Source organism: Oncorhynchus gorbuscha, linkage group LG12 (assembly GCF_021184085.1).
Source record: "Oncorhynchus gorbuscha isolate QuinsamMale2020 ecotype Even-year linkage group LG12, OgorEven_v1.0, whole genome shotgun sequence".
In the NCBI taxonomy this organism is placed as follows: domain Eukaryota; kingdom Metazoa; phylum Chordata; class Actinopteri; order Salmoniformes; family Salmonidae; genus Oncorhynchus; species Oncorhynchus gorbuscha.
The window spans coordinates 67,917,046-67,943,091 of NC_060184.1; the positions used below are offsets into that span (position 1 = coordinate 67,917,046).

Sequence of the window (26,046 nt, forward strand, 5' to 3'; positions counted from 1 at the left end):
TCAGAACAAAGACGTACCAGAAAGTAGTCATGGTTACCGCATAGTTTCTTAATATTATGTAAGTACAGGCTTATTTTGGGTTGTGATGGGGGAAGTAAAGTAGTTTATGCAGCATTAAGTTATATTCATCAAGAACCAATGAGTATATATCATTTATTGAAATGACCTTGGAACAGCTGTAAATCGTGCATATTGCACCTTTAAAGTAACACATTGAAATCACATGAAGACATCTAAAACATGAACACAGCTGGACTAAAACATGAAAAGCCACAAACACAGTTCTACATTATAGACCTCTATACTATACACCTCACTATACAGAATTAGAAAGACCAAAAAATAAACACTACATTACAGACTGATTGTCTGGTTGTGTGTGTAACTAAGTGCCCACTGCCTCTCTTGGCTAGGGCCACAAACTTCCTGGTGCAATACAGGACCAATGAGCAGGCAGAATTTGGCATGGGACGAAACCTAAGAAGCACGTGTGGTGTACATAACACACACACACACACACACACTCAATCACACACTCAATCAAACACATACACACAACAGTTTGGTCTGTGTGTGCATGTGTGCATGCATAGAAATAGAACGAATAGAATGGGTTTGCAACCTCTATCCCTGGCAATTTGACTGGTAATAATGGGTACACTCGCAATGGCTACTTGGTATTGTGTTGCAATAATTCCCATGGTAATATAGAATGTTCATTCAAATGATGCTAACTGATGTGGCTCATGGAATGTATTTTTTTGTAATGTCAGTTGAGTTGATTCAACAAATCACAACACAGATTGATGGGTACACTTCCAGCTTTCACTTCCTGCTTTGCCCCTATGGGTACACTTGCAATGGTTGCCTGCCCAACCAATATGCCATCATTGACTTGAATGGGGACGCCCGTTCTATTCATTCTATTTCTCTGTGTGTGAGTGTTAAGGCAGTCATAGTTCATGTATCCCATCATCCGTCATCTTTGGAGTCATCCCTTGTCAGCCTCTCTCGCTCTCTGTGCCTCTGGATACCCCGCCATATACGACACAGCACCCCACCGCTTCTCACCACACACACACACGCACACACGCACACACACACACACACACGCACACACGCACGCACGCACGCACGCACGCACACAGGGAGAGAGAAAAACAAAAATACAGTATTAATTAAAGTGTGTTGCCACAGGTTCTACTACGTGATGATACACACACACACAGGCACACATGCACACACACGCAATGACACCCCGCCACACGCACACACGATGACACACACACGCAATGACACACACACACACACACCAGTAGTTACCGTAGGCGTAGGTAGCGCAGGTCCTCCTTAGTGACATCATTAAGGACATCGCTCAGCGTGTACTCCTCCATTACAAACTGAGACAGAAACATCAACTACATAGAACCATACTAAAACCAGTAAACAACCATACCAGAGGAGGCTGGTGGGGGGAGCTATAGGAGGATGGGCTCATTGTAATGACTGGAATGGAATACATGGAAAGGAGTCAAAGATGTGGTTTCCATATGTTTGATGTATTTTATAACATTTAGTTTTCTAACTGCTTGCATTTTGTATTGGTATTGATGTGTGTATTTTCTGTAATGAATTTAATTCGGGGCTCATCTGTAAAAGAGACCTTGGTCTCAGTAGGACAACCTGATAAAATAAAGGTTAAATAAAATGTATCCCATTCCAGCCTTTACAATGAGCCCATCCTCCTATAGCTCCTCTCACCAGCCTCCTCTGAACTGTACTACAACTCAAATACATAATAATGTAATAAACTAAACAACCAATGGCAAACTCAACTCAATGACCAATAAAAACACGATCTACAAATAAACACTGACACACGCAAGGATGAAATTGTGGTGTAAATATTGGGGGGGGGGACAAACAATAGACGGGGGGGTCCTCCCCCAGAATTGGTTTTTATATACACTGCTCCAAAAAATAAAGGGAACACTTAAACAACACAATGTAACTCCAAGTCAATCACACTTCTGTGAAATCAAACTGTCCACTTAGGAGGCAACACTGATTGACAATAAATTTCACATGCTGTTGTGCAAATGGAATAGACAACACGTGGAAATTATAGGTAATTAGCAAGACACCCCCAATAAAGGAGTGGTTCTGCAGGTGGTGACCACAGACCACTTCTCAGTTCCTATGCTTCCTGGCTGATGTTTTGGTCACTTTTGAATGCTGGCGGTGCTTTCACTCTAGTGGTAGCATGAGACGGAGTCTACAACCCATACAAGTGGCTCAGGTAGTGCAGCTCATCCAGGATGGCACATCAATGCGAGCTGTGGCAAGAAGGTTTGCTGTGTCTGTCAGCGTAGTGTCCAGAGCATGGAGGCGCTACCAGGAGACAGGCCAGTACATCAGGAGACGTGGAGGAGGCCGTAGGAGGGCAACAACCCAGCAGCAGGACCGCTACCTCCGCCTTTGTGCAAGAAGGAGCAGGAGGAGCACTGCCAGAGCCTTGCAAAATGATCTCCAGCAGGCCACAAATGTGCATGTGTCTGCTCAAACGGTCAGAAACAGACTCCATGAGGGTGATATGAGGGCCCGACGTCCACAGGTGGGGGTTGTGCTTACAGCCCAACACCGTGCAGGACGTTTGGCATTTGCCAGAGAACACCAAGATTGGCAAATTCGCCACTGGCACCCTGTGCTCTTCACAGATGAAAGCAGGTTCACACTGTGCACGTGACAGACGTGACAGAGTCTGGAGACACCGTGGAGAACGTTCTGCTGCCTGCAACATCCTCCAGCATGACCGGTTTGGCGGTGGGTCAGTCATGGTGTGGGGTGGCATTTCTTTGGGGGGCCGCACAGCCCTCCATGTGCTCGCCAGATGTAGCCTGACTGCCATTAGGTACCGAGATGAGCTCCTCAGACCCCTTGTGAGACCATATGCTGGTGCGGTTGGCCCTGGGTTCCTCCTAATGCAAGACAATGCTAGACATCATGTGGCTGGAGTGTGTCAGCAGTTCCTGCAAGAGGAAGGTATTGATGCTATGGACTGGCCCGCCCGTTCCCCAGACCTGAATCCAATTGAGCACATCTGGGACATCATGTCTCGCTCCATCCACCAACGCCACGTTGCACCACAGACTGTCCAGGAGTTGGCGGATGCTTTAGTCCAGGTCTGGGAGGAGATCCCACAGGAGACCATCCGCCACCTCATCAGGAGCATGCTCGGTGTTGTAGGGAGGTCATACAGGCACGTGGAGGCCACACACAATTTTGAATTGTTTTAAGGACATTACATCAAAGTTGGATCAGCCTGTAGTGTGGTTTTCCACTTTAATTTTGAGTGTCACTCCAAATCCAGACCCCCCAGGGGATGATAAATTTGATTTCCATTGATCATTTTTGTGTGGTTTTGTTGTCAGCACGTTCAACTATGTAAAGAAAAAAGTATTTAATAAGAATATTTCATTCATTCAGATCTAGGATGAGTTATTTTAGTGTTCCCTTTATTTTTTTGAGCAGTGTATATAAAATGCATTTCCTGCAATTCTACACAGTTTGACATGACTTATTATGCCTGTCTTTAAGGTTATTTTGAAGGGTATATGGAGGGGTATTTTGAAAACCAAGTATAAGTGCAAACAACTAACTTCCTGCATTTCAACACATTTTGCCATGGGGCAGATTTTTTTTTGTTGTTGCACTTTTATAATGCTATTCTAAACATTTTGTCATGAGAAAATGTTGCAGTTTTAAAGCACATTTCCTGCATTTCTATACATTTTGTCATGGGGTAGAGATAAATATGTGCTGTTTTAAAGCTCATCTCATGCTATTCTTCACATTCACCATGACGATGAGAGAAAATGTTGCTGTTTTAAAGCCAATTTCCTGATACTCTACACATTTTGCCATAAAGCTGAGAGAAACTGTTGCAGTTTTAAATGAACTGTCCATCAAAAAATGTATATTCTGTTAACTCATACCAAATAAAGTTGTTGGCTCCTTCTATACAGGTATTTGTGGCCAATGCATAAATTGGTGGAAAAAAAACATAAAAAACCCCACCTCAAACTTATGTCTCAAACAGACCATTTCAAAAAATGATTGCTATTTCCTCATTGAGGAGCTGGCCAATCAGCGGTCTACTCGCATTAATATTTTTATTGACTGGTATACGCCAACGCCATTCTGTTGTTGGGGTACGCCCACACCAATCCAACACAGAAAATATGCTTTTAATTACATACTTAATTACCATTTTTGGAAGAATATCTATTGTAATTAGTTATAGGTCATATTTTATAGAAATCTGTAAACACTGGACAGTTACTTTAAAGGTTTACTTTATGCAGAAATGCAAAAATAACATATTTAAACTGTATAACTGATCAATACACCATCATACCAGGTAATTTAATGCTATTGAAGACACTTGGCTACAGAAGGGACATTTCTTACTGATCTCTACAGCTTCCATCTAAAAACAATATCCTGTGAAATTACATGAAAAGCTTATCTAACGAATAAACTACATATTTTGCGGCACGCATTGCCAGAATGACACATTGTGCCCAAAGTCGACCGTTAAGGCTAATTTCCTCAAATTCTACACATTTTCCCATCGCTTATGACATGTTCATATGCTATCTGGAGGGCCACAAACCTATTTATTTATTTTAAAGAAATTATTGTGGGGGACATGTCCCCCCATCCCCCGTGGCAATTTCAGCACTGGACCCACAACACAAACACAATGTAGATGGAACAACCTTGTCTATGGTGTCTGCATCCACACTCTGGTCTTTCAGCCAATCAGTGAGCTGCTTATCAGGCTCGTGGTCAACTGGGACTTGGAAGATAGAGGGAGGAGGAATGTCTAAAAAAGAAAAAGAGAGATGGAGAGAGAGAGATGGGGAGAGACAAGTTACCAGGGATACTAGTGTGTGTGTGTGTGTGTGTGTGTGTGTGTGTGTGTGTGTGTGTGTGTGTGTGTGTGTGTGTGTGTGTGTGTGTGTGTGTGTGTGTGTGTGTGTGTGTGTGTGTGTACCTGGGGGTCTGTATCTGACCCTAACCAGCTCTAGGTCATGTTGTCTTTGCTGTAGTGTTGTCTTCAGGACCTGCTGGTACTCTCTCTCCCTGTGCAGCAGTTCCTCCAACAACCTGCAGGGGTCAGAACAGGACAGCCATTACACATATTTCTTCTATTCCATTACTTGGGCTCGAGGCGCTACAAGGCCACTTCATTCATAATCCGCTATTCATCAAACACTCTTATCTTGAAGCACTTAGGCTCATTCATTTTAAGTAAGACAGACATCCCTTGATCAACATGAAATAGAAACCTCAGCCTCTCTTCATTGGTACGTGTGTATGTGTATACACTATACAGTATTTATCTGTGTGTGTGTGCGTATATCATAATACAGTATTTATGTGTGTGTGTGTGATACAACTGATTATGTTTGGATTCCAGGTGAGAACGCACACACAAACACACAGACACACACACACACACACACACACACACACACACACACACACACACACACACACACACACACACACACACACACACACACACACACACACACACACACACACACACACACACACACACACACACACACACACACACCGGTTGGTCTCCTGTTTGAGCCGGCCCAACTGGGCTCCGAGAGGCTGTGAGCGCGGAGGCGGAGGCGGAGGCGGAGGCGGGGAGGAGAGGGTGGAGCTGAGCGTGCTGACTGCTGAGGTTACCACAGGTTCGGGGGTCACAGCAGGGTCGTCTGGAGGCGTGACCAATACAGGGCCAAACTCTGCCTCCTCCTCCTCTTCCTCCTCCTCCTTATCTGGTCCCTCGCTCTCTGAGGCCGGGCCGAAGTGGGTCTGGAGCTCTACAGGGAGAGTTAAAGGTCAGGGGTGAAGGGTTAGGTTGCTACAATTCAGCAAGTTTTTTTATTGAGCGCTTTAGCAGTGACCACACACCTGGTATGAGGATGGTGACTGCAGCCTGTACTGCTCGTCTGATGATGTTGTCCATAGCAAACATCCAGTGAGGTTTAATATGATGGTTCCTCAGGACCTTGTTCACCTTGAAAACACACACACACACACACACACACACACACACACACACACACACACACACACACACACACACACACACACACACACACACACACACACACACACACACACACACACACACACACACACACACACACACACACACACACACACACACACACACACACACACACACACACACACACACAAGATGACCTCCAAAAGTATTGGGACAGTGACACATTGTTGTTGTCTTGGCTCTGTACTCAAACACATTGAATTTGGTTATGGGGTTAAAGTGCAGACTGTCAGCATTCATTTGAAGCTATTTTCAATTATACCACTTTTTGTACATAGACTCCCCATATTAGGGGACCAAGAGTATTGGGAAAGCATACAGACCTGCTTTGACTCAGCAACATTTGTGGGTTTTCAGGCATGAACTGCTCGTTTCATGTCCTGTCACAACATCTCAATTGGGATTAGGTCTGGACATTGACTAGGCTATTCCAAAACTTCACATTTGTTGCTTTTTAACCATTTTCATGTAGACTTGTGTTGGATCATTGTCTTGCATCAGCTCACAGACGGATGGCCTGCCATTCCCCTGTAGAATTCTCTGATACAGAGTAGGATTCATGGTTCCTTCTATTAAGGCAAGTCATCCAGGTCCTGAGGCAGCAAAGCATCCCCAAACCATCACACTACCACCACCATGCTTGACCGTTGGTAAAAGGTTCTTACTGTGGAATGCACTGTTTGGTTTTCACCAGACATAATGGGACCCATCTCATCCAAGAAGTTGACTCAGGTTTGCCAAAAAAGAACCAGGAAGCACCTGGATGATCATCAAGACTCTTGGAAGAATGTTTTTTGGACAGATGAGTAAAAAGTGTAACTCTTTGGACGACATGGGCCCCATTATGCCTGGCGAAAACCAAACACTACATTCCACAGTAGGAACTGTCAAGTATGGAGGTGGTAGTGTAAAAGGGCAGTTCATGCTTGAAAAGCCACAAATGTCGCAGAGTTAAAGCGAATAGTGGGCCGAAATTCCTCCACAGCGATGTGAAACACTGAGCAACAACTACAGAAAACATTTGGTAGCAGTCATTGCAGCTAAATTTGGCACAACCTGTTATTGAGTAACGGGGAAATTACTGTTTCACACAGAGGAATAGGGTGTTTCATTTTGAAATTAAATAAACACAATAAATATATTTTTGTTGTTGTTATTTATAAACTCAGATTCCCTTTATCTAATATTAGGTTTTGGGTGAAGATCTGATGACTTTCAGTATGAAAAAGATATAATTTAAAGAAAATCAGAAAGGGGGCAATTGCTTTTTCACAGCACTGCATATGTTTATTAAAGTACAGTGATTACAAGGTTGGGACTCCACAAACTTGTTGGATGCATTTGCTGTTTTTGTTTGGTTGTTTCAGATTATTTTGTGCCCCAAATAAATTAATGGTAAATAATGTATTGTGTCATTTTGGAGTAACTTTTATTGTAAATAAGAATATAATATGTTTCTAAACTGTCACGCCTTGGTCATTGTATTTTGTGTTTTTGTTATATGTTTGGGTAGGCCAGGGTGTCACATATGTTGTGTTTCGTATTGGGGTTTGTATTATTTGGGATCGCGGCTGATTAGGGGTGTGGTATAGGCTTGGCTGCCTGAGGCGATTCTCAATTAGAGTCAGGTGCTTATCGTTGTCTCTGATTGGGAACCGTATGTAGGCAGCCTGAGTTTCGCTTTGTATTTTGTGGGTGTTTGTTCCTGTCTCTGTGTTGTAGTCACCAGATAGGCTGTAATTAGTTTCACGTTCCGTTCTGTTGTTTTTGTATTTAGTTTCAGTTATTTCATGTACCGAGATTCTTTCATTAAAGTCATGAGTAACCTACACGCTGCATTTCGGTCCGACTCTCTTCTTTCAACAGACGAACGCCGTTACATAAACACTTCTACATTAATCTGGATGTGACCATCATTCAGAGTAGTCCTGCGTGCAGGGCCTTTGGAAAGTATTCAGACCATTTGACTTTTTCAACATTTTGTTACTTTACAGCCTTATTCTAAAATTGATTAAATATATTTTTTCTCATTAATCTATACACAATACCCCATAATGACAAAGCAAAAAACTATTTTTAGAAATGTTTGCAAATGTATTAAATATAAAAGTAAAGTATTCAGACCCTTTGCTATGAGATTCGAAATTGAGCTCAGGTGCATCCTGTTTCCATTGATCATCCTTGAGATGTTTCTACAACTTTATTGGAGTCCATCGGTGTTCAATTCACTTGATTGGACATGATTTGGAAAGGCACACATCTGTCTATAGAAGGTCCCACAGTTGATAGTGCATGTCTGAGCAAAAACCAAGCCATGAGGTCGAAGGAATTGTCCATAGAGCTCCAAGAGAGGATTGTGTCGAGGCACAGATCTGAGGAAGGGTACCCAAACATTTCTGCAGAATTGAAGGTCCCCAAATCACAGTGGCCTCCATTATTCTTAAATGGAAGAAGTTTGGAATCACCAAGACTCTTCCTAGAGCTGGCAAACTTGCCAAACTGAGCAATTGGGGGAGAAGGGCCTTGGTCAGGGAGGTGACCAAGAACCCGATGGTCACTCTGACAGAGCTCTAGAGTTCCTCTGGGGAGATGAGAGAACCTTCCTGAAGGACAACCATCTCTACAGCACTCCTCCAATCAGGCCTTTATGGTAGAGTAGCCAGACGGAAGCCACTTCTCAGTAAAAGGCACATGACAGCCTGCTTGGAGTTTGACAAAAAGCACCTAAAGGACTCTCAGGCCATGAGAAGGAAACTAGTCAGGATCGAGGGACAAAAGAACAGAGCAAAGTACAGAGAGATCCTTGATTAAAAAAACCTGCTCCAGAGTGCTCAGGACCTCAGTCTGAGGCAAAGGTTCACCTTCCAACAGGACAACAACCCGAAGTACACAGCCAAGTCAACGCAGGAGTGGCTTCGGGACAATCTTCTGAATGTCCTTGAGTGGCCCAGCCAGAGCCCGGACTTTAACCCGATCGAACATCTCTAGAGAGATCTGAAAATAGCTGTGCAGCAACGCTCCCCATCCAACCTGACAGAGCTTGAAGGTATCTGCAGAGAAGAATAGGAGAAACTCCCCCAAAACAGGTGTGCTAAGCTTGTAGCATCATACCCAAGAAGACTCGAGGTTGTAATCATTGACAAAGGTGCTTTAACAAAGTACTGAGTAAAGGGTCTGAAAACTTATGTAAATGTTATACTTAATTATTATTTTCAAGAAAAACATTTTGCTTTGCCATTATGGGGTATTGTGTGTAGATTGATGAGGGGGAACAACAATTTAATCAATTTTAGAATAGGGCTGTAACGTAACAAAATGTGGAAAAAGTCAAGGGATCTGAATAATTTCCGAATGGACTGTATTTGTGTACGCTTGTGTGTGTTCTCACTGAATCCTGGAAGCCAAAAAGAACCAGTTGTATCTGGTTGATGGATGTGGAGTCAAAGTCTAGGTCCAGTTTGAGTTTGGAGATGGTTGTTGCCATGACACGTCGCTCCGGGGAGTGGATGAAATCTCTCAGGATACAAATGATCTGTTTAATGTGGTCCACAGAGAGCTGCAGCTCCTCACTGCCCTACAAACACACACACCAAACACACACACAGAGGGAGGAAGAAGTAGATGATTGTGGCAATATCTGGTAGCTCTTTCTTTAATCAATTCACAATTTGATTTATTTTCTCTCTCTCACATATAAACACGCACACACCTGTATGTGGTTCTCCAGGAGGTTGGAGATGACTTTGTCCTGGTCCTCGTTCAGGACCTTGTAGAGTAGAGAGATGTTATTGAATCAACCCTCTTTGAATATTTTATTACACACACACACACACACACACACACACACACACACACACACACACACACACACACACACACACACACACACACACACACACACACACACACACACACACACACACACACACACACACACACACACACACACACACACACACACACACCTTGTAGAGGATGGCTCTCCTCTCGCTGTCCTTCTTCAGCAGGAAGAGCCCTCCATCTCTGTCTTCTAGAGACGCAGGAGAGCTACGGTCCTCTGACACTGACCCTTCATCCGGTACACTGACCAATACAATGACATTCATATAGAATAATGACACCCTATTCTACTGTTGGAAAACGTGTGTGTGTGTTGGTATTTGTCACATCTTTGTAAGCAACACATGTAGACTAACAGCGCAGAGATAAAAAAAAATGATAATAATAATAACAGGAGTAATGATAACTTGGCTATTTACAGTGTGCAGGGGTATGAGGTAATTGTGTATGTGTGTGTTGGTGTGTGTGTAACCCCAGGGTGACTTCAGTTGTGTTTACACATACAAAGGTTTCCTGGCTGCATGGCACACTGAGTGTGTGTGTTCTGGAGGTTGTAAAAGTCACCACAAGGCATTAGACGGACGCTGTAAAAGGCATTAGAGCAGGATCAGCTATGACCACCTGGCACATGCACACACACACACACACACACACACACACACACACACACACACACACACACACACACACACACACACACACACACACACACACACACACACACACACACACACACACACACACACACACACACACACACACACACACACACACACACACACACACACACTTCAGGTGTAGAGGTGTGTGTACCTTAGGTAGTTGTTGCTAGGTGGTTTGAGCAGGTTCTCTGACCCTGATCGTTTGTTCTTCTGAAAGAAGACATCCTGTTTGGAGTCGCAGTCTGGACTCACTGAGCCGGGTTCGCTGCTGCTGCTCCCGGTGGCTTCACACTGTAACTGCACCGGCAGCGAAACACTGCGGATGTAGTCTGGCCAACACATACACACACGCACACAAACACACAGACACACACACAGTGTAAGAGAACCCCCTTAATCAAGAGAACTGGTTAGCTAGCGTTTTTAGTTAACTAGCTACTTACAGTGGGGCAAAAAAGTATTTAGTCAGCCACCAATTGTGCAAGTTCTCCCACTTAAAAAGATGAGAGAGGCCTGTAATTTTCATCATAGGCACACTTCAACTGTAACAGACAAAATGAGGGGGAAAAAATCTAGAAAATCACATTGTAGGATTTTTAATGAATTTATTTGCAAATTATGGTGGAAAATAAGTATTTGGTCACCTACAAACAAGCAAGATTTCTGGCTCTCACAGACCTGTAACTTCTTCTTTAAGAGGCTCCTCTGTCCTCCACTCGTTACCTGTATTAATGGCACCTGTTTGAACTTGTTATCAGTATAAAAGACACCTGTCCACAACCTCAAACAGTCACACTCCAAACTCCACTATGGCCAAGACCAAAGAGCTGTCAAAGGACACCAGAAACAAAATTGTAGACCTGCACCAGGCTGGGAAGACTGAATCTGCAATAGGTAAGCAGCTTGGTTTGAAGAAATCAACAGTGTGTGAAAACCTTGTGAAGACTTACAGAAAACGTTTGACCTCTGTCATTGCCAACAAAGGGTATATAACAAAGTATTGAGATAAACTTTTGTTATTGACCAAATACTTATTTTCCACCATAATTTGCAAATAAATTCATTAAAAATCCTACAATGTGATTTTCTGGATTTGTTTTTTCATTTTGTCTGTCATAGTTGAAGTGTACCTATGATGAACATTACAGGCCTCTCATCTTTTTAAGTGGTAGAACTTGCACAATTGGCCAAACTGCTTCTGGGCATATTCCCATGGCAACTGTTGCGATAGAGATATGTTTCAGACCTCTTGGCATTGATAAGGACATACTAGCAGGGATTTTCAAGTCTTTCCGAGCCGACACATTTTTGTACCATACCAACACTATCACACCGGGTTTAACTACTCAGGTGTGATATTGTTGGGATGGAACAAAAATGTGCAGACAGGACTCTGATAGATAGATAGCAACATGATCACAGACACTCACAGATACATGTAGACACGACCACAGACAGACATAGTCACACATGCTATATACACACACACACACACACACACACACACACACACACACACACACACACACACACACACACACACACACACACACACACACACACACACACACACACACACACACACACACACACACACACACACACACACACACACACACACACACACACTGAACAAAAATATAAACTGCAACAATTTCAAAGATTTTACTGAGTTACAGTTGGGTCAATTGGAATAAATTCATTAGGCCCTAATCTATAGATTTCACATGACTGAGAATACAGATATGCATCTGTTGGTGGGGCGTGGATCAGAAAACCAGTCAGTATTTGGTGTAACCACCATTTGCCTCACGCAGCGCGACACATTTAAACTGATGATGACCTGAGGCCCAAATGTTTGTGTTTTGTTTCACCTTTCACTTATGCGCTTTCTTGTACAATGTTTCAATAAACATCTTAATTTTGCATTCAAGCCTCAGTTTAGGGTCTATTCATTTTTTCAACAGTGTGCAGGCCTTGGATGAACTGGGATATTTTCAGCTTCCAGGAATTGTGTACAGATCCTTGCGACATGGGGCCGTGCATTATCATGCTGAAACATGAGGTGATGGCGGTGGAGGAATGGCACGACAATGGGCCTCAGGACCTCGCCACGGTATCTCAAATGCATTCAAATTGACATCGATAAAATGCAATTGTGTTTGTTGTCCATAGCTTATGCTTGCCCATACCAAAACTCCACCGCCACCATGGGACACTCTGTTCACAACATTGACATCAGCAAACCGCTCGCCCACACAACGCTATACACCGTTGTCTGACATCTGCCCCGTACATTTGAAACTCTTATGAAAGAGAAACTAATATTAAATTATCTGGTAACAGCTCTGCCAATTACACGCTCCTTCAAACCTTGAGACATCTGTGGCATTGTGTTGTGTGACAAAATTGCACATTTTAAAGTGGCCTTTATTGTCCCCAACACCAGTTTCACCTGTGTAAGGATCATGGCGTTTAAAACCTCTTTGGGCTAGGGGGCAGTAATTTCACATCCAGATGAAAAGCGTGCCCAAAGTAAACTGCCTGTTACTCAGGCCCAGAAGTTAGGATATGCATATAATTGGTAGATTTGGATACAAAACACATTTGGATAGAAACACAAGTTTCTAAAACTGTTAAAATAATGTTTGTGAGTATAACAGAACTGAAATGGCAGGCGAAACCCTGAGGACAAACCACACTCCCTCATCTTACCACTGTATTCAATGGCTGTCACTTTTATTACAAGGCAAAATCCTCCCCGATTGTAGGTCTTCCACTAGATGTCAACAGTCTTTAGAAAGAGTTACAGGCTGGTTTTTGCAAAAATTAGGTAGAAGTTGTAGTTTTTCTAAGTGGCTCCCATTTGGGCTGTAGTGTTTCCATGCGCATGGATGAGATCGTGTTCTCCGGTAAAGACAATAACGATTCTCCATCTTAAATTGTATCGTTTATTTACGTATTAGGGTACCTAAGGTTTGATTATAAACGTTGTTTGACTTGTTTGGATAAGTTTATTAGTAACGTTGGGGATTCATTCATTTTGTATGCATTTTGATGGAGGGAAACTGGTGGATTATTGACTGAAGTGCGCCAGCTAAACAGAGTTTTTATGGATATAAAAAAGGACTTTATCGAACAAAAGGACCATTTGTAATGTAACTGGGACCTTTTGGAGTGCCAACAGAAGAAGATCTTCAAAGGTAAGGCATGTATTATATCGCTATTTCTGACTTTCGTGTAGCAAGTGCCTGGTTGAAAAATTATTTGTCATGCATTTGTATGCGGGGCGCTGTCCTCAGATAATCGCATGGTGTGCTTTCACCGTAAAGCCTTTTTGAAATCGGACTCAGCGGCTGGATTAACAAGAAGTTAAGCTTTATTTTGATCTATTACACATATATTTTAATGAAAGTTAAATATTTATAATACTGTCATTTGAATTTGGCGCTCTGCAATTTCATAGGATGCTGACGAGGTGTGCCGCCGTAACAGGTTTCAGATTCTTGATATGTCACACCTGTCAGGTGGATGGATTATCTTGGCAAAGGAAAAATGCTCACTGACCGGGATGCAAACAAATTTGTGCATTTTTCTTTTATCTCATGAAACATGGGACCAACACTTTACATCTTGCGTTTCTATTTCTGTACAAACAACAAAAATGTTAACTGGGAACAAACCTTGCCACACTGGCATAAAGATCCCAGGAGTAGACAGGAGAGAAAGAGACCGTTAACAGGAGAGAAAGAGACTGTTAACAGGAGAGAAAGGGACCATTAACACAACCTCAATTACATTATCATGTCTGCCAGTCTGTGTGTGTGTACACAGTATGTCTGTGTGTGTGTGTACACAGTATGTCTGTGTGTGTGTGTGTACACAGTATGTCTGTGTGTGTGTGTACACAGTATGTCTGTGTGTGTGTGTACACAGTATGTCTGTGTGTGTGTGTACACAGTATGTCTGTGTGTGTGTGTACACAGTATGTCTGTGTGTGTGTGTACACAGTATGTCTGTGTGTGTGTGTACACAGTATGGCTGTGTGTGTGTGTACACAGTATGTCTGTGTGTGTGTGTACACAGTATGTCTGTGTGTGTGTGTACACAGTATGTCTGTGTGTGTTGTGATTTGTATGAGCTGCAGCATTTCAGTGACGTCATGGAAACAATCTGAGTGGATTAAACGGTTAAATCACCCATTAATTTATTAGCACACACACACACACACACACACACACACACACACACACACACACACACACACACACACACACACACACACACACACACACACACACACACACACACACACACACACACACACACACACACACACACACACACACAATGCTGAACAGCCCTACCTGATGGCTTGAAGGCGATCTTGCTCTTCTTTCCCTTGACATTGTGTCGTACGAAGATATCTTTGAGCAGGTCTGAGGCGGTAGCCCTCTTATTAGGGTCAGGCTCAAAACAACGCAGGATAAACGACTTGGCCTCCAACGACAACGACTCTGGGATCTCTGGGTGGATCTTAAACATCCCCACCTACACACGCACGCACACAAACACTGAGCTGGATGTAAAGTGTAACAGGTGGTCTAATGAATCACATTCACTTGATGCCTTCACTTCAGGCTTTAGCTGAGCTGGCTAACAAAGTCTTATAACATGCAGGAGACACAGGTTTGAACCAGTCACATAGTCTTGGAGCACATCAAACCAAACACACCTTAAACATAGCAGCCTGAGGCTCTCCCAGTTCGTGGAAGGGGGGTTTCCCAGTAGCCATCTCTATGATGGTGCAGCCCAGAGACCAGATGTCAGCTGGAGCTCCATAACCCCGAGGACCCTTGTCTATGATCTCTGGAGCCATGTACTGCAGGGTGCCTAGATAGGACACAACACACACACACACATTCATAACAACATTCCATGTTGATAACAAATTCATGTGTAGGGAGAGAGAGGGAGAGAGGTGTTGGTCAGAGAGGGAGAGAGAGAAAGAGGGAGAGAGGTGTTGGTCAGAAAGGGAGAGAGAGAGAGGGAGAGAGAGAAAGAGGGAGAGAGGTGTTGGTCAGAAAGGGAGAGAGAGAAAGAGGGAGAGAGAGAAAGAGGGAGAGAGAGCAAGAAAGAGGGAGAGAGGTGTTGGTCAGAAAGGGAGAGAGAGAAAGAGGGAGAGAGAGAAAGAGGGAGAGAGAGAAAGAAAGAGGGAGAGAGGTGTTGGTCAAAAAGGAAGAGAGAGAAAGAGGGAGAGAGATGTTGGTCAGAGAGGGAGGGAGAGAAAGAGGGAGAGAGAGAAAGAGGGAGAGAGAGAGGTGTTGGTCAGAGAGGGAGAGAGAGTGGAAAGTAAAGGACAATAATTAGCGATAGATGATGAGAGAGTAATGAAAGAGAAACACACTCATAGTCCTTAATCCCCGCTGGCTAATTAACTAACAATTCTCTCTCTCTGTGTGTGTGTGTGTGTGTGTGTGTGTGTGTGTGTGTGTGTGTGTGTGTGTGTGTGTGTGTGTGTGTGTGTGTGTGTGTGTGTGTGTGTGTGTGTGTGTGTGTGTGTGTGTGTGTGTGTGTGTGTGTGTGTGTGTGTGTGTCTAGGACAGATCATCTGTCTCCTGAGAGATTTCATTCACTCCCTAGAGCGACACATCATGGCAACAACCAAACTAAAACTGGGATGTGTGTGTGTTGTTTGTGCGTGGGCGCATGCATGTGAGATTGAGCGAGTGAGGAGCAGCCAGCTGTCAATGTGTGTATGAGTGTGTTTATATAGAGGCTGAAAGTGGCTCTTGACATTTCGAGGGTCATTTGACATTTTGAGATCCAGGCAAGACTAGACAGCCGTGGACTGAACGTTGGATGTTGGATACTTTCAAGTTACTATTACTGATAATTTTTATGATATTTGGAGATGAAAAAGAAACAGTTTATTTGTAAGATATATAAAACAACAGTTGAGAAAATATACCAGGTTGCAGAGGAGTTGCCACAGAAAACAAAATTGTGTGTGTGTCATACCAGTGAAGGTCTCAGTGCAGGGGTTGACCCCCGCAAGTCTTTTAGATGTCCCAAAGTCTGATATCTTCAGAACTCCACTGTAGGTATTAACTAATACATTATCCCCCTGAGAGAGACAGTGGGAGAAAGAGACAGTGAGAGAGAGGAAGAGAGAGAGAGGCAGGGAGAGAGAGAAACAGAGAGAGAGGCAGGGAGAGAGAGAAACAGAGAGAGAGGCAGGGAGAGAGAGAAACAGAGAGAGAGGCAGGGAGAGAAACAGAGAGAGAGGCAGGGAGAGAGAGAAACAGAGAGAGAGGCAGGGAGAGAGAGAAACAGAGAGAGAGGCAGGGAGAGAGAGAAACAGAGAGAGAGGCAGGGAGAGAGAGAAACAGAGAGAGCGAGAGATATGTGCAATCATGAGGCATCAAAAGGCTAAAGGAACTGAATAATATTTAGAAATGCTATAGATGGAAGGAAAGTAGTGTGGAAATCTACCAAAAACCTATTAGGCAAATGTAATCCCTTCTAGACAATCTCCTGGACAAAATGTTTCACTGTAATAGTGAAAACCTAAACAGTATATTTGACCTCTCAGCTTCCCAATCAAATCTAAAAATGTCAAGCAGGGTGCCGTCTTTCGAATGGGACGTTAAACGGGTGTCCTGACTCTCTGAGGTCATTAAAGATCCCATGGCACTTATCGTAAGAGTAGGGGTGTTAACCCCGGTGTCCTGGTTAAATTCCCAATCTGGCCCTCAAACCATCACAGTCACCTAATAATCCCCAGTTTACAATTGGCTCATTCAGCCCCCTCCTCTCCCCTGTAACTATTCCCCAGGTCGTTGCTGCAAATGAAAACTTGTTCTCAGTCAACTTTCCTGGTAAAATAACGAATAAATAAATAAAGCAGACGACCTAAGAAAATTAACAACAATGACAAATGGTTTGATGAAGAATGCAAAAACATAAAAAGACATTGAGAAACCTATCCAACCAAAAACATAGAGACCCAGAAAACCTGGGCCTATGCCTTCACTATGATTAATCACTAAAACAATACAGAAATACACTACGGAAAAAGAAGGAACAGCACGTCAGAAATCAGATCAATGTAATTGAAGAATTCATAGAATCTAACCACTTCTGGGAAAATTGGAACACTCTAAACAAACAACAACACGAAGAGTTATCCATCCAAAATGGGGATGTATGGATAAACCACTTCTCCAATCTTTTTGGCTCTGTAACAAAGAACAAACAGCAATAACATATACGTGATCAAATACAAATCTTAGAATCAAATATTAAAGACTACCAGAACCCACTGGATTCTCCAATTACATTGAATGAACTACAGGACAAACCCTTCAACCCAAAAAGGCCTGTGGGGTTGATGTTATCCTAAATTAAAATATAAAATATACAGACCACAAATTCCAATTGGTTATACTTAAACTCTTTAATATCCTCCTCAGCTCTGGCATCTTCCCCAATATTTAGAACCAAGACTGATCACCCCAATAACTCCCATGGCATATGCGTCAACAGCAAACTTAGGAAAATCCTCTGCGTTATCATTTACAGCAGACTCTGCGAAAGCAATGTGCTGAGCAAATGTCAAATTGGCTATTTACCAAATTACCGTACGACAGACCACGTATTCACCCTGCCCACCCTAATTGACAAACAAACAAACCGAAACAAAGGTAAAGTCTACTCATGCTTTGTTGATTTCAAAAAAGCTTTTGACTAAATTTGGCATGAGGGTTTTCTATCCAAATTGATGGAAAGTGGTGTTGGGGAAAAACATACATTATAAAATCAATGTACACAAACAACAAGTGCGCGGTTAAAATGGACAAAAAAGCACACACATTTATTTCCACAGGGCCGGGGGAGAGACAGAGATGCAGCTTAATTTAAGCTCCACCCTCTTCAACATATATATCAACGAATTGGCGAGGGCACTAGAACAGTCTGCAGCAGCCGGCCTCACCCTACTAGAATCTGAAGTCACATATCTACTGTTTGCTGATGATCTGGTGCTTCTGTCCCCAACCAAGGAGGGCCTACAGCAGCACCTAGATCTTCTGCACAGATTCTGTCAGACCTTGGCCCTGACAATAAATTGCAGTAAGACAAAAATAATGGTGTTCCAAAAAAGTTCCACGAATACAAATTCCATCTAGACACCGTTTCCCTAGAGCACACAAAAAACGATACATACCTCAGCCTAAACATCAGCACCACAGGTAACTTCCACAAAGCTGTGAACGAGCTGAGAGACAAGGTAAGAAGGGCCTTCTATGCCATCAAAAGGAACATCAAATTTGACATAAAATGGCAAAAAAAATACTTGAAATCATTTACATTTATATTTACATTTAAGTCATTTAGCAGACGCTCTTATCCAGAGCAACTTACAAATTGGTGCATTCACCTTATGACATCCAGTGGAACAGTCACTTTACAATAGTGCATCTAAATCTTAAAGGGGGGGGGTGAGAAGGATTACTTATCCTATCCTAGGTATTCCTTAAAGAGGTGGGGTTTCAGGTGTCTCCGGAAGGTGGTGATTGACTCCGCTGTCCTGGCGTCGTGAGGGAGTTTGTTCCACCATTGGGGGGCCAGAGCAGCGAACAGTTTTGACTGGGCTGAGCGGGAACTGTACTTCCTCAGTGGTAGGGAGGCGAGCAGGCCAGAGGTGGATGAACGCAGTGCCCTTGTTTGGGTGTAGGGCCTGATCAGAGCCTGGAGGTACTGAGGTGCCGTTCCCCTCACAGCTCCGTAGGCAAGCACCATGGTCTTGTAGCGGATGCGAGCTTCAACTGGAAGCCAGTGGAGAGAGCGGAGGAGCCGGGTGACGTGAGAGAACTTGGGAAGGTTGAACACCAGACGGGCTGCGGCGTTCTGGATGAGTTGTAGGGGTTTAATGGCACAGGCAGGGAGCCCAGCCAACAGCGAGTTGCAGTAATCCAGACGGGAGATGACAAGTGCCTGGATTAGGACCTGCGCCGCTTCCTGTGTGAGGCAGGGTCGTACTCTGCGGATGTTGTAGAGCATGAACCTACAGGAACGGGCCACCGCCTTGATGTTAGTTGAGAACGACAGGGTGTTGTCCAGGATCACGCCAAGGTTCTTAGCGCTCTGGGAGGAGGACACAATGGAGTTGTCAACCGTGATGGCGAGATCATGGAACGTTATAGAACCCATTGCCCTTCATGGTTGTGAGGTCTGGGGTACGCTCACCAACCAAGAATTCACAAAATGGGACAAACACCAAATTGAGACTCTGCATGTAGAATTCTGCTAAAATATCCTCTGTGTACAATGTAAAACACCAAATAATGCATGCAGAGCAGAATTAGGCCGATAGACGCTAATTATCAAAATCCAGAAAAGAGACGTTAAATTCTACAACCACCTAAAAGGAAGTGATTCCCAAACCTTCCATAACAAAGCCATCACCTACAGTGTAATGAAGCTGGAGAAAAGTCCCCTAAGCAAGTTGGTCCTGGGGTTCTGTTCACAAACACAAACTGACCCCACAGAGCCCCACAATTAGACCCAACCAAAACACGAGAAAACAAAATAGATAATTACTTGACACATTGGAAAGAAGTCATAAAAAAAACAGAGCCAACTAGAATGCTATTTGGCCTTAAACAGAGAGTACACAGTGGTAGAATACCTGACCACTGTGACTGACCCAAACTTAAGGAAAGCTTTGACTATGTACAGACTCAGTGAGCTTAGCCTTGCTATTGAGAAAGGCCGCCGTAGGCAGACATGGCTTTCAAGAGAAGACAGGCTATGTAGACACTGCCCACAAAATGAGGTGGAAACTGAACTGTACTTCCTAACCTCCTGCCAAATATATGACCATATTAGAGGCACGTACTGTATTTTCCTCAGTTTACACAGACCCACAAAGAATTTGAAAACAAATCCAACTTTGATTAACTCCCATATCTACTGGGTGAAATACCACAGAGTGCAATCACAGCAGAAAGATTTGTGACCTGTTGCCACAAGAAAAGAGCAACCAGTGAAGAACAAACACCATTGTAAATACAACCTATAATTAGGTTTATTTATTTTCCCTTTTGTACTTGAACTATTTGCACATCATTATGACATTTGAAATGTCTTTATTCTTTTGGAACTATTATGAGTGTAATATTTTATAGTTTATTATACTTCTTTAATGATCTATTTCACTTGCTTTGGCAATGTAAACATATGTTACAGGCGGAATACACGTGTCAAAAAAGACGAATGAGGTCAGTGGCGGTAATGCATCTAATTTATGAAAGTTGCCAATCGCAATATAAAGTCAAGAGAAGAGAGATGACTATAAACGATTCGGTTGACCGTTTTATGTGTGGATTAATTGGCGGAGTAGAGGACCTTGTGCATTTCAGGTAAATAACAACTGAATGTTTATATCCCAGGTCAAATTAGCTGGCAATAGCAAGCTATCTAGCTAAATTGCCATAAATGTTTAATGCTTTTCGACATGTCCCCAAATTAATATAATTGGTTCAGAGTTTGTTTTGATATTTTAACCTGAGTGTTTTGATTGTGTTTGTTGTTGGGGGCCAAAATACATTTATGCACGATGGCGCACGCGCGCAGCCGGTTTGGGTTCCATGTAAGGTTACCTTGATGTCACGGTGTACTATCTGGTTCTCGTGGAGATAGCGGAGTCCCTCCAGGATCTGTCGTGTGTAGAAGATGATGGTTGCCTCCTTCAACGGACCCCACTTTGACCGCAGCAACGCTGACAGGCTGCCTGTTATACACACACACTTAGAGAGCAGCATCTCATAAAAACTGCCTGCACATACAGGTTAGGAGACACAGACAGACAGACAGACAGACAGACAGACAGACAGACAGACAGACAGACAGACAGACAGACAGACAGACAGACAGACAGACAGACAGACAGACAGACAGACAGACAGACAGACAGACAGACAGACAGACAGACAGACAGACAGACAGACAGGCAGGCAGGCAGGCAGGCAGGCAGGCAGGCAGGCAGGCAGGCAGGCAGGCAGGCAGGCAGGCAGGCAGGCAGGCAGGCAGCAGGCAGGCAGGCAGGCAGGCAGGCAGGCAGGCAGGCAGGCAGGCAGGCAGGCAGGCAGGCAGGCAGGCAGGCAGGCAGGCAGGCAGGCAGGCAGGCAGGCAGGCAGGCAGGCAGGCAGGCAGGCAGGCAGGCAGGCAGGCAGGCAGGCAGGCAGGCAGGCAGGCAGGCAGGCAGGCAGGCAGGCAGGCAGGCAGGCAGGCAGGCAGGCAGGCAGGCAGGCAGGCAGGCAGGCAGGCAGGCAGGCAGGCAGGCAGGCAGGCAGGCAGGCAGGCAGGCAGGCAGGCAGGCAGGCAGGCAGGCAGGCAGGCAGGCAGGCAGGCAGGCAGGCAGGCAGGCAGGCAGGCAGGCAGGAGGCAGGCAGGCAGGCAGGCAGAGGCAGGACAGACAGACAGACAGACAGACAGACAGACAGACAGACAGACAGACAGACAGACAGACAGGACAGACAGGACAGACAGACAGACAGACAGACAGACAGACAGACAGACAGACAGACAGACAGGCAGGCAGACAGGCAGGCAGACAGACAGACAGCAGCAGACAGACAGCACAGACAGACAGACAGACAGACAGACAGACAGACAGACAGACAGACAGACAGACAGACAGACAGACAGACAGACAGACAGACAGACAGACAGACAGACAGACAGACAGACAGACAGACAGACAGACAGACAGACAGACAGACAGACAGACAGACAGACAGACAGACAGACAGACAGACAGACAGACAGACAGACAGACAGACAGACAGACAGACAGACAGACAGACAGACAGACAGACAGACAGACAGACAGACAGACAGACAGACAGACAGACAGACAGACAGACAGACAGACAGACAGACAGACAGACAGACAGACAGACAGACAGACAGACAGACAGACAGACAGACAGACAGACAGACAGACAGACAGACAGACAGACAGACAGACAGACAGACAGACAGACAGACAGACAGACAGACAGACAGACAGACAGACAGACAGACAGACAGACAGACAGACAGACAGACAGACAGACAGACAGACAGACAGACAGACAGACAGACAGACAGACAGACAGACACCTCCAGGGACTTGCTCCATGAAGATCTTGATGTATCCGTCCTCTGAGACTGAGCCCAGGTACTGAACAATGTTCCTGTGCTTCAGGTACTTATGCAGCGCTATCTCCTCATGAAGGGGTTGGGAGTACCTAACACACACAGAGAAGAGGGTTACGTACATGTACACACAGACACACAAACACAGACGCACGCACACACACTAACTAGCTCTCACAGTCTCGCGTCAGAATTAAAACTTCATCCATGTTTCTCAAACGTCAAATTTGGAAGTTGTTGCAAATGTCAAATTACAAAGTGTTTAAGGTTAAGTTTAGCATTAACTCAGAATATTTAAGGTTAGGGTTAATTGTAGGCATTATGTCTGAAATCTTAAGGTTATCTCAAGGTTATCTTAAGGTTTGGGATAGCCTTGAAACAAACATTTAAAAAACAACTTTCTAGCACTGGATTCAAACTTACAACCTTTGTAGTCAGAGGCAGATGCTTCCACCCATCTCCTATCCCCGTCCACAACACCCTAGCAAAACCCAAACCAACTTGAAGGTAACAGTGCTGACTGTTGCCTCTAGTGTCCGGTTTCTAAGTTATCTCCCGACGTCCTCAGACATGGATGGACGTTGAATACTGACTTGTATCACGATGACCTGGTTGAACACACCCACTGACCTGGCTGAACACACCCACTGACCTGGTTGAACACACCCACTGACCTGGTTGAACACACCCACTGACCTGGTTGAACACACCCACTGACCTGGTTGAACACACCCACTGACCTGGTTGAACACACCCACTGACCTGGTTGAACACACCCACTGACCTGGTTGAACACACCCACTGACCTGGCTGAACACACCCACTGACCTGGTTGAACACACCCACTGACCTGGCTGAACACACCCACTGACCTGGCTGAACACACCCACTGACCTGGCTGAACACACCCACTGACCTGGCTGAACATACCCACTGACCTGGTTGAACACACCCACTGACCTGCTGTCTCTCTCTGGTATCTCTTTAATGGCGATGCGGACCTGGTTGCTCATGTCTCTCCCAGCGTACACCACTCCATAGGTCCCCCGGCCCAGCACCACACGGTCCGCCTTCTCGTTAATGTCATACTCGTACTGCAACACACGCGCGAGCACACACATGTGCAAAAACACACACCTATTTATATGCACTCACTCGTACTGAACGACAGAGTGAGAGGTAAGCACAGATCATTGTGGAACACATATTCCACACACACACACACACACACACACACACACACACACACACACACACACACACACACACACACACACACACACACACACACACACACACACACACACACACACACACACACACACACACACACACACACACACATAAATGCCAAATATAACAAACACTGACCTCCAGTGTGTCTCCGTCTCCATCTCCCTCCAGCTCCACTGCATTTCCCGTTCCATCAGAAATCATCTCCTTCACCATGGAACAGAACCTACACACAGACCAGAGAAAGTGTCAATACAACAGACATAGAAACAAGACGTACCTGAGCTGAATGTATGATGTCTGTCAGTGAGAATGGGACTGGGGTGTGATCCTGACCGGCCACACTGGTCTTCAGTAGAGAAGTAGATCTGGAAGTCGTCTGAGTTGTCGTGAACATACAGGAAACAACAGCGCTCATCAAACTTAGAGATACTGAGGAGAGAGGAGTGGGGAGACAGGAAGGGGAGGGTTGTTTTTAAAGCATGCCACATATAAACACTAATGTTAACATGAGCAAGAAGATGAAAACCATAAACACACATACCTGATTCCTTTGATGGATGTTGCAGTGAAGTTCCACTCATGGATCCCTTTCTAGACATGGACAGAGAGGTCAGAGGTCGAGGTCGGTTAACACACAAGATAGAGGAGGAGTGTAGAGGAGGATCAGGAGAGGAGGAGAGGGAGAGGGTAGGAGGAGAGGAGTTCTGACCGTTTCAGCAGGGGAGACGTGCCAGATGGAGACGTTCTTCTCCTCCGCCTCGCTGTTGATGGAAACATATGAGGGCTGGTAGACCTTAGTAGGCTCTAGGATCAACACCTACACACACACACAGTGAGAGAAAAGGTGTGTGTATGAGTGTGTGTGTGTGTCTGTGTGTGTGTGTGTGTGTGTGTGTGTGTGTGTGTGTGTGTGTGTGTGTGTGTGTGTGTGTGTGTGTGTGTGTGTGTGTGTGTGTGTGTGCGTGCGTGCGTGCGTGCGTGCGTGCACGTGTGTGTGTGTGTATGAGTGTGTGTGTGTGTGTGTGTGTGTGTGTGCGTGCGTGTTTGCGTGTGTGTGTGCGTGCGTGCACGTGTGTGTTTGTGGGTGTGTGTGTGTGTGTGTGTGTGTGTGTGTGTGTGTGTGTGTGTGTGTGTGTGTGTGTGTGTGTGTGTGTGTGTGTGTGTGTGTGTGCATGCGTGCACGTGTGTGTTTGTGTGCACGTGTGTGTTTGTGTACCGGGAAGCGCAGTCCGTTGCTTTTTCCTCTAGTGGCCTCTACGATGATGTCCATCCAGAAGTTGAGCCTCTCTCTCTGGGGAGAGTGTTCTACTGTTGTCTTCTTAAATCTCTGGATCAACTGCAGGTTCTGAACCACAGATCGCAAGTACCTAGGAGAGAGAGAGAGATGTTAATGAATTGAATAAATGGACCTTCTTTTTAAAATATTTTACTATAAAGGGTTCTCCTTTCTCCGCTCCACACCTTGTAGAGAAAGAGAGGTGGAGAGGGAGAAAGACAAAGAGGGAGAGAAAGAGAGGTAGAGGGATGAGATGGAGAAAGACAAAGAGGGAGGAGAGAAAGAGAGGTAGAAGGATGAGATGGAGAAAGACAAAGAGGGAGAGAAAGAGAGGTAGAGGGATGAGATGGAGAAAGACAAAGAGGGAGAGAAAGAGAGATAGAGGGATGAGATGGAGAAAGACAAAGAGGGAGAGAAAGAGAGGTGGAGGGATGGAGAGGGAGAAAGACAAAGAGGGAGAGAAAGAGAGGTAGAGGGATGAGATGGAGAAAGACAAAGAGGGAGGAGAGAAAGAAAGGTAGAAGGATGAGATGGAGAAAGACAAAGAGGGAGAGAAAGAGAGGTAGAGGGATGAGATGGAGAAAGACAAAGAGGGAGAGAAAGAGAGAGAGGGATGAGATGGAGAAAGACAAAGAGGGAGAGAAAGAGAGGCGGAGGGATGGAGAGGGAGA

The 26,046-nt window shown here is 44.7% G+C and overlaps 1 protein-coding gene across 1 annotated transcript in view; it reads right to left on the bottom strand.

Annotated features, from left to right (window-relative positions):
• Positions 1-276: 276 nt before the first annotated feature.
• map3k15 (mitogen-activated protein kinase kinase kinase 15) overlaps positions 277-26,046 on the bottom strand; it is a 66,420-nt gene continuing 40,650 nt past the window's right edge. The window contains exons 8-29 of the mRNA XM_046290962.1: positions 25,316-25,466; positions 24,809-24,916; positions 24,641-24,690; positions 24,433-24,528; positions 24,235-24,322; positions 23,824-23,957; positions 22,828-22,955; positions 21,324-21,454; positions 16,681-16,786; positions 15,395-15,552; positions 15,027-15,210; positions 14,343-14,351; positions 10,811-10,988; positions 10,123-10,240; positions 9,867-9,923; positions 9,546-9,731; positions 5,998-6,103; positions 5,648-5,906; positions 5,060-5,172; positions 4,782-4,888; positions 1,324-1,400; positions 277-1,063 (exon numbers count right to left, since the gene is read on the bottom strand). Of these exons, the coding sequence (XP_046146918.1) occupies positions 973-1,063; positions 1,324-1,400; positions 4,782-4,888; positions 5,060-5,172; positions 5,648-5,906; positions 5,998-6,103; positions 9,546-9,731; positions 9,867-9,923; positions 10,123-10,240; positions 10,811-10,988; positions 14,343-14,351; positions 15,027-15,210; positions 15,395-15,552; positions 16,681-16,786; positions 21,324-21,454; positions 22,828-22,955; positions 23,824-23,957; positions 24,235-24,322; positions 24,433-24,528; positions 24,641-24,690; positions 24,809-24,916; positions 25,316-25,466 (2,635 nt within the window). The 3' untranslated portion in view covers positions 277-972. The remainder of the gene's footprint in view (positions 1,064-1,323; positions 1,401-4,781; positions 4,889-5,059; positions 5,173-5,647; positions 5,907-5,997; positions 6,104-9,545; positions 9,732-9,866; positions 9,924-10,122; positions 10,241-10,810; positions 10,989-14,342; positions 14,352-15,026; positions 15,211-15,394; positions 15,553-16,680; positions 16,787-21,323; positions 21,455-22,827; positions 22,956-23,823; positions 23,958-24,234; positions 24,323-24,432; positions 24,529-24,640; positions 24,691-24,808; positions 24,917-25,315; positions 25,467-26,046) is intronic.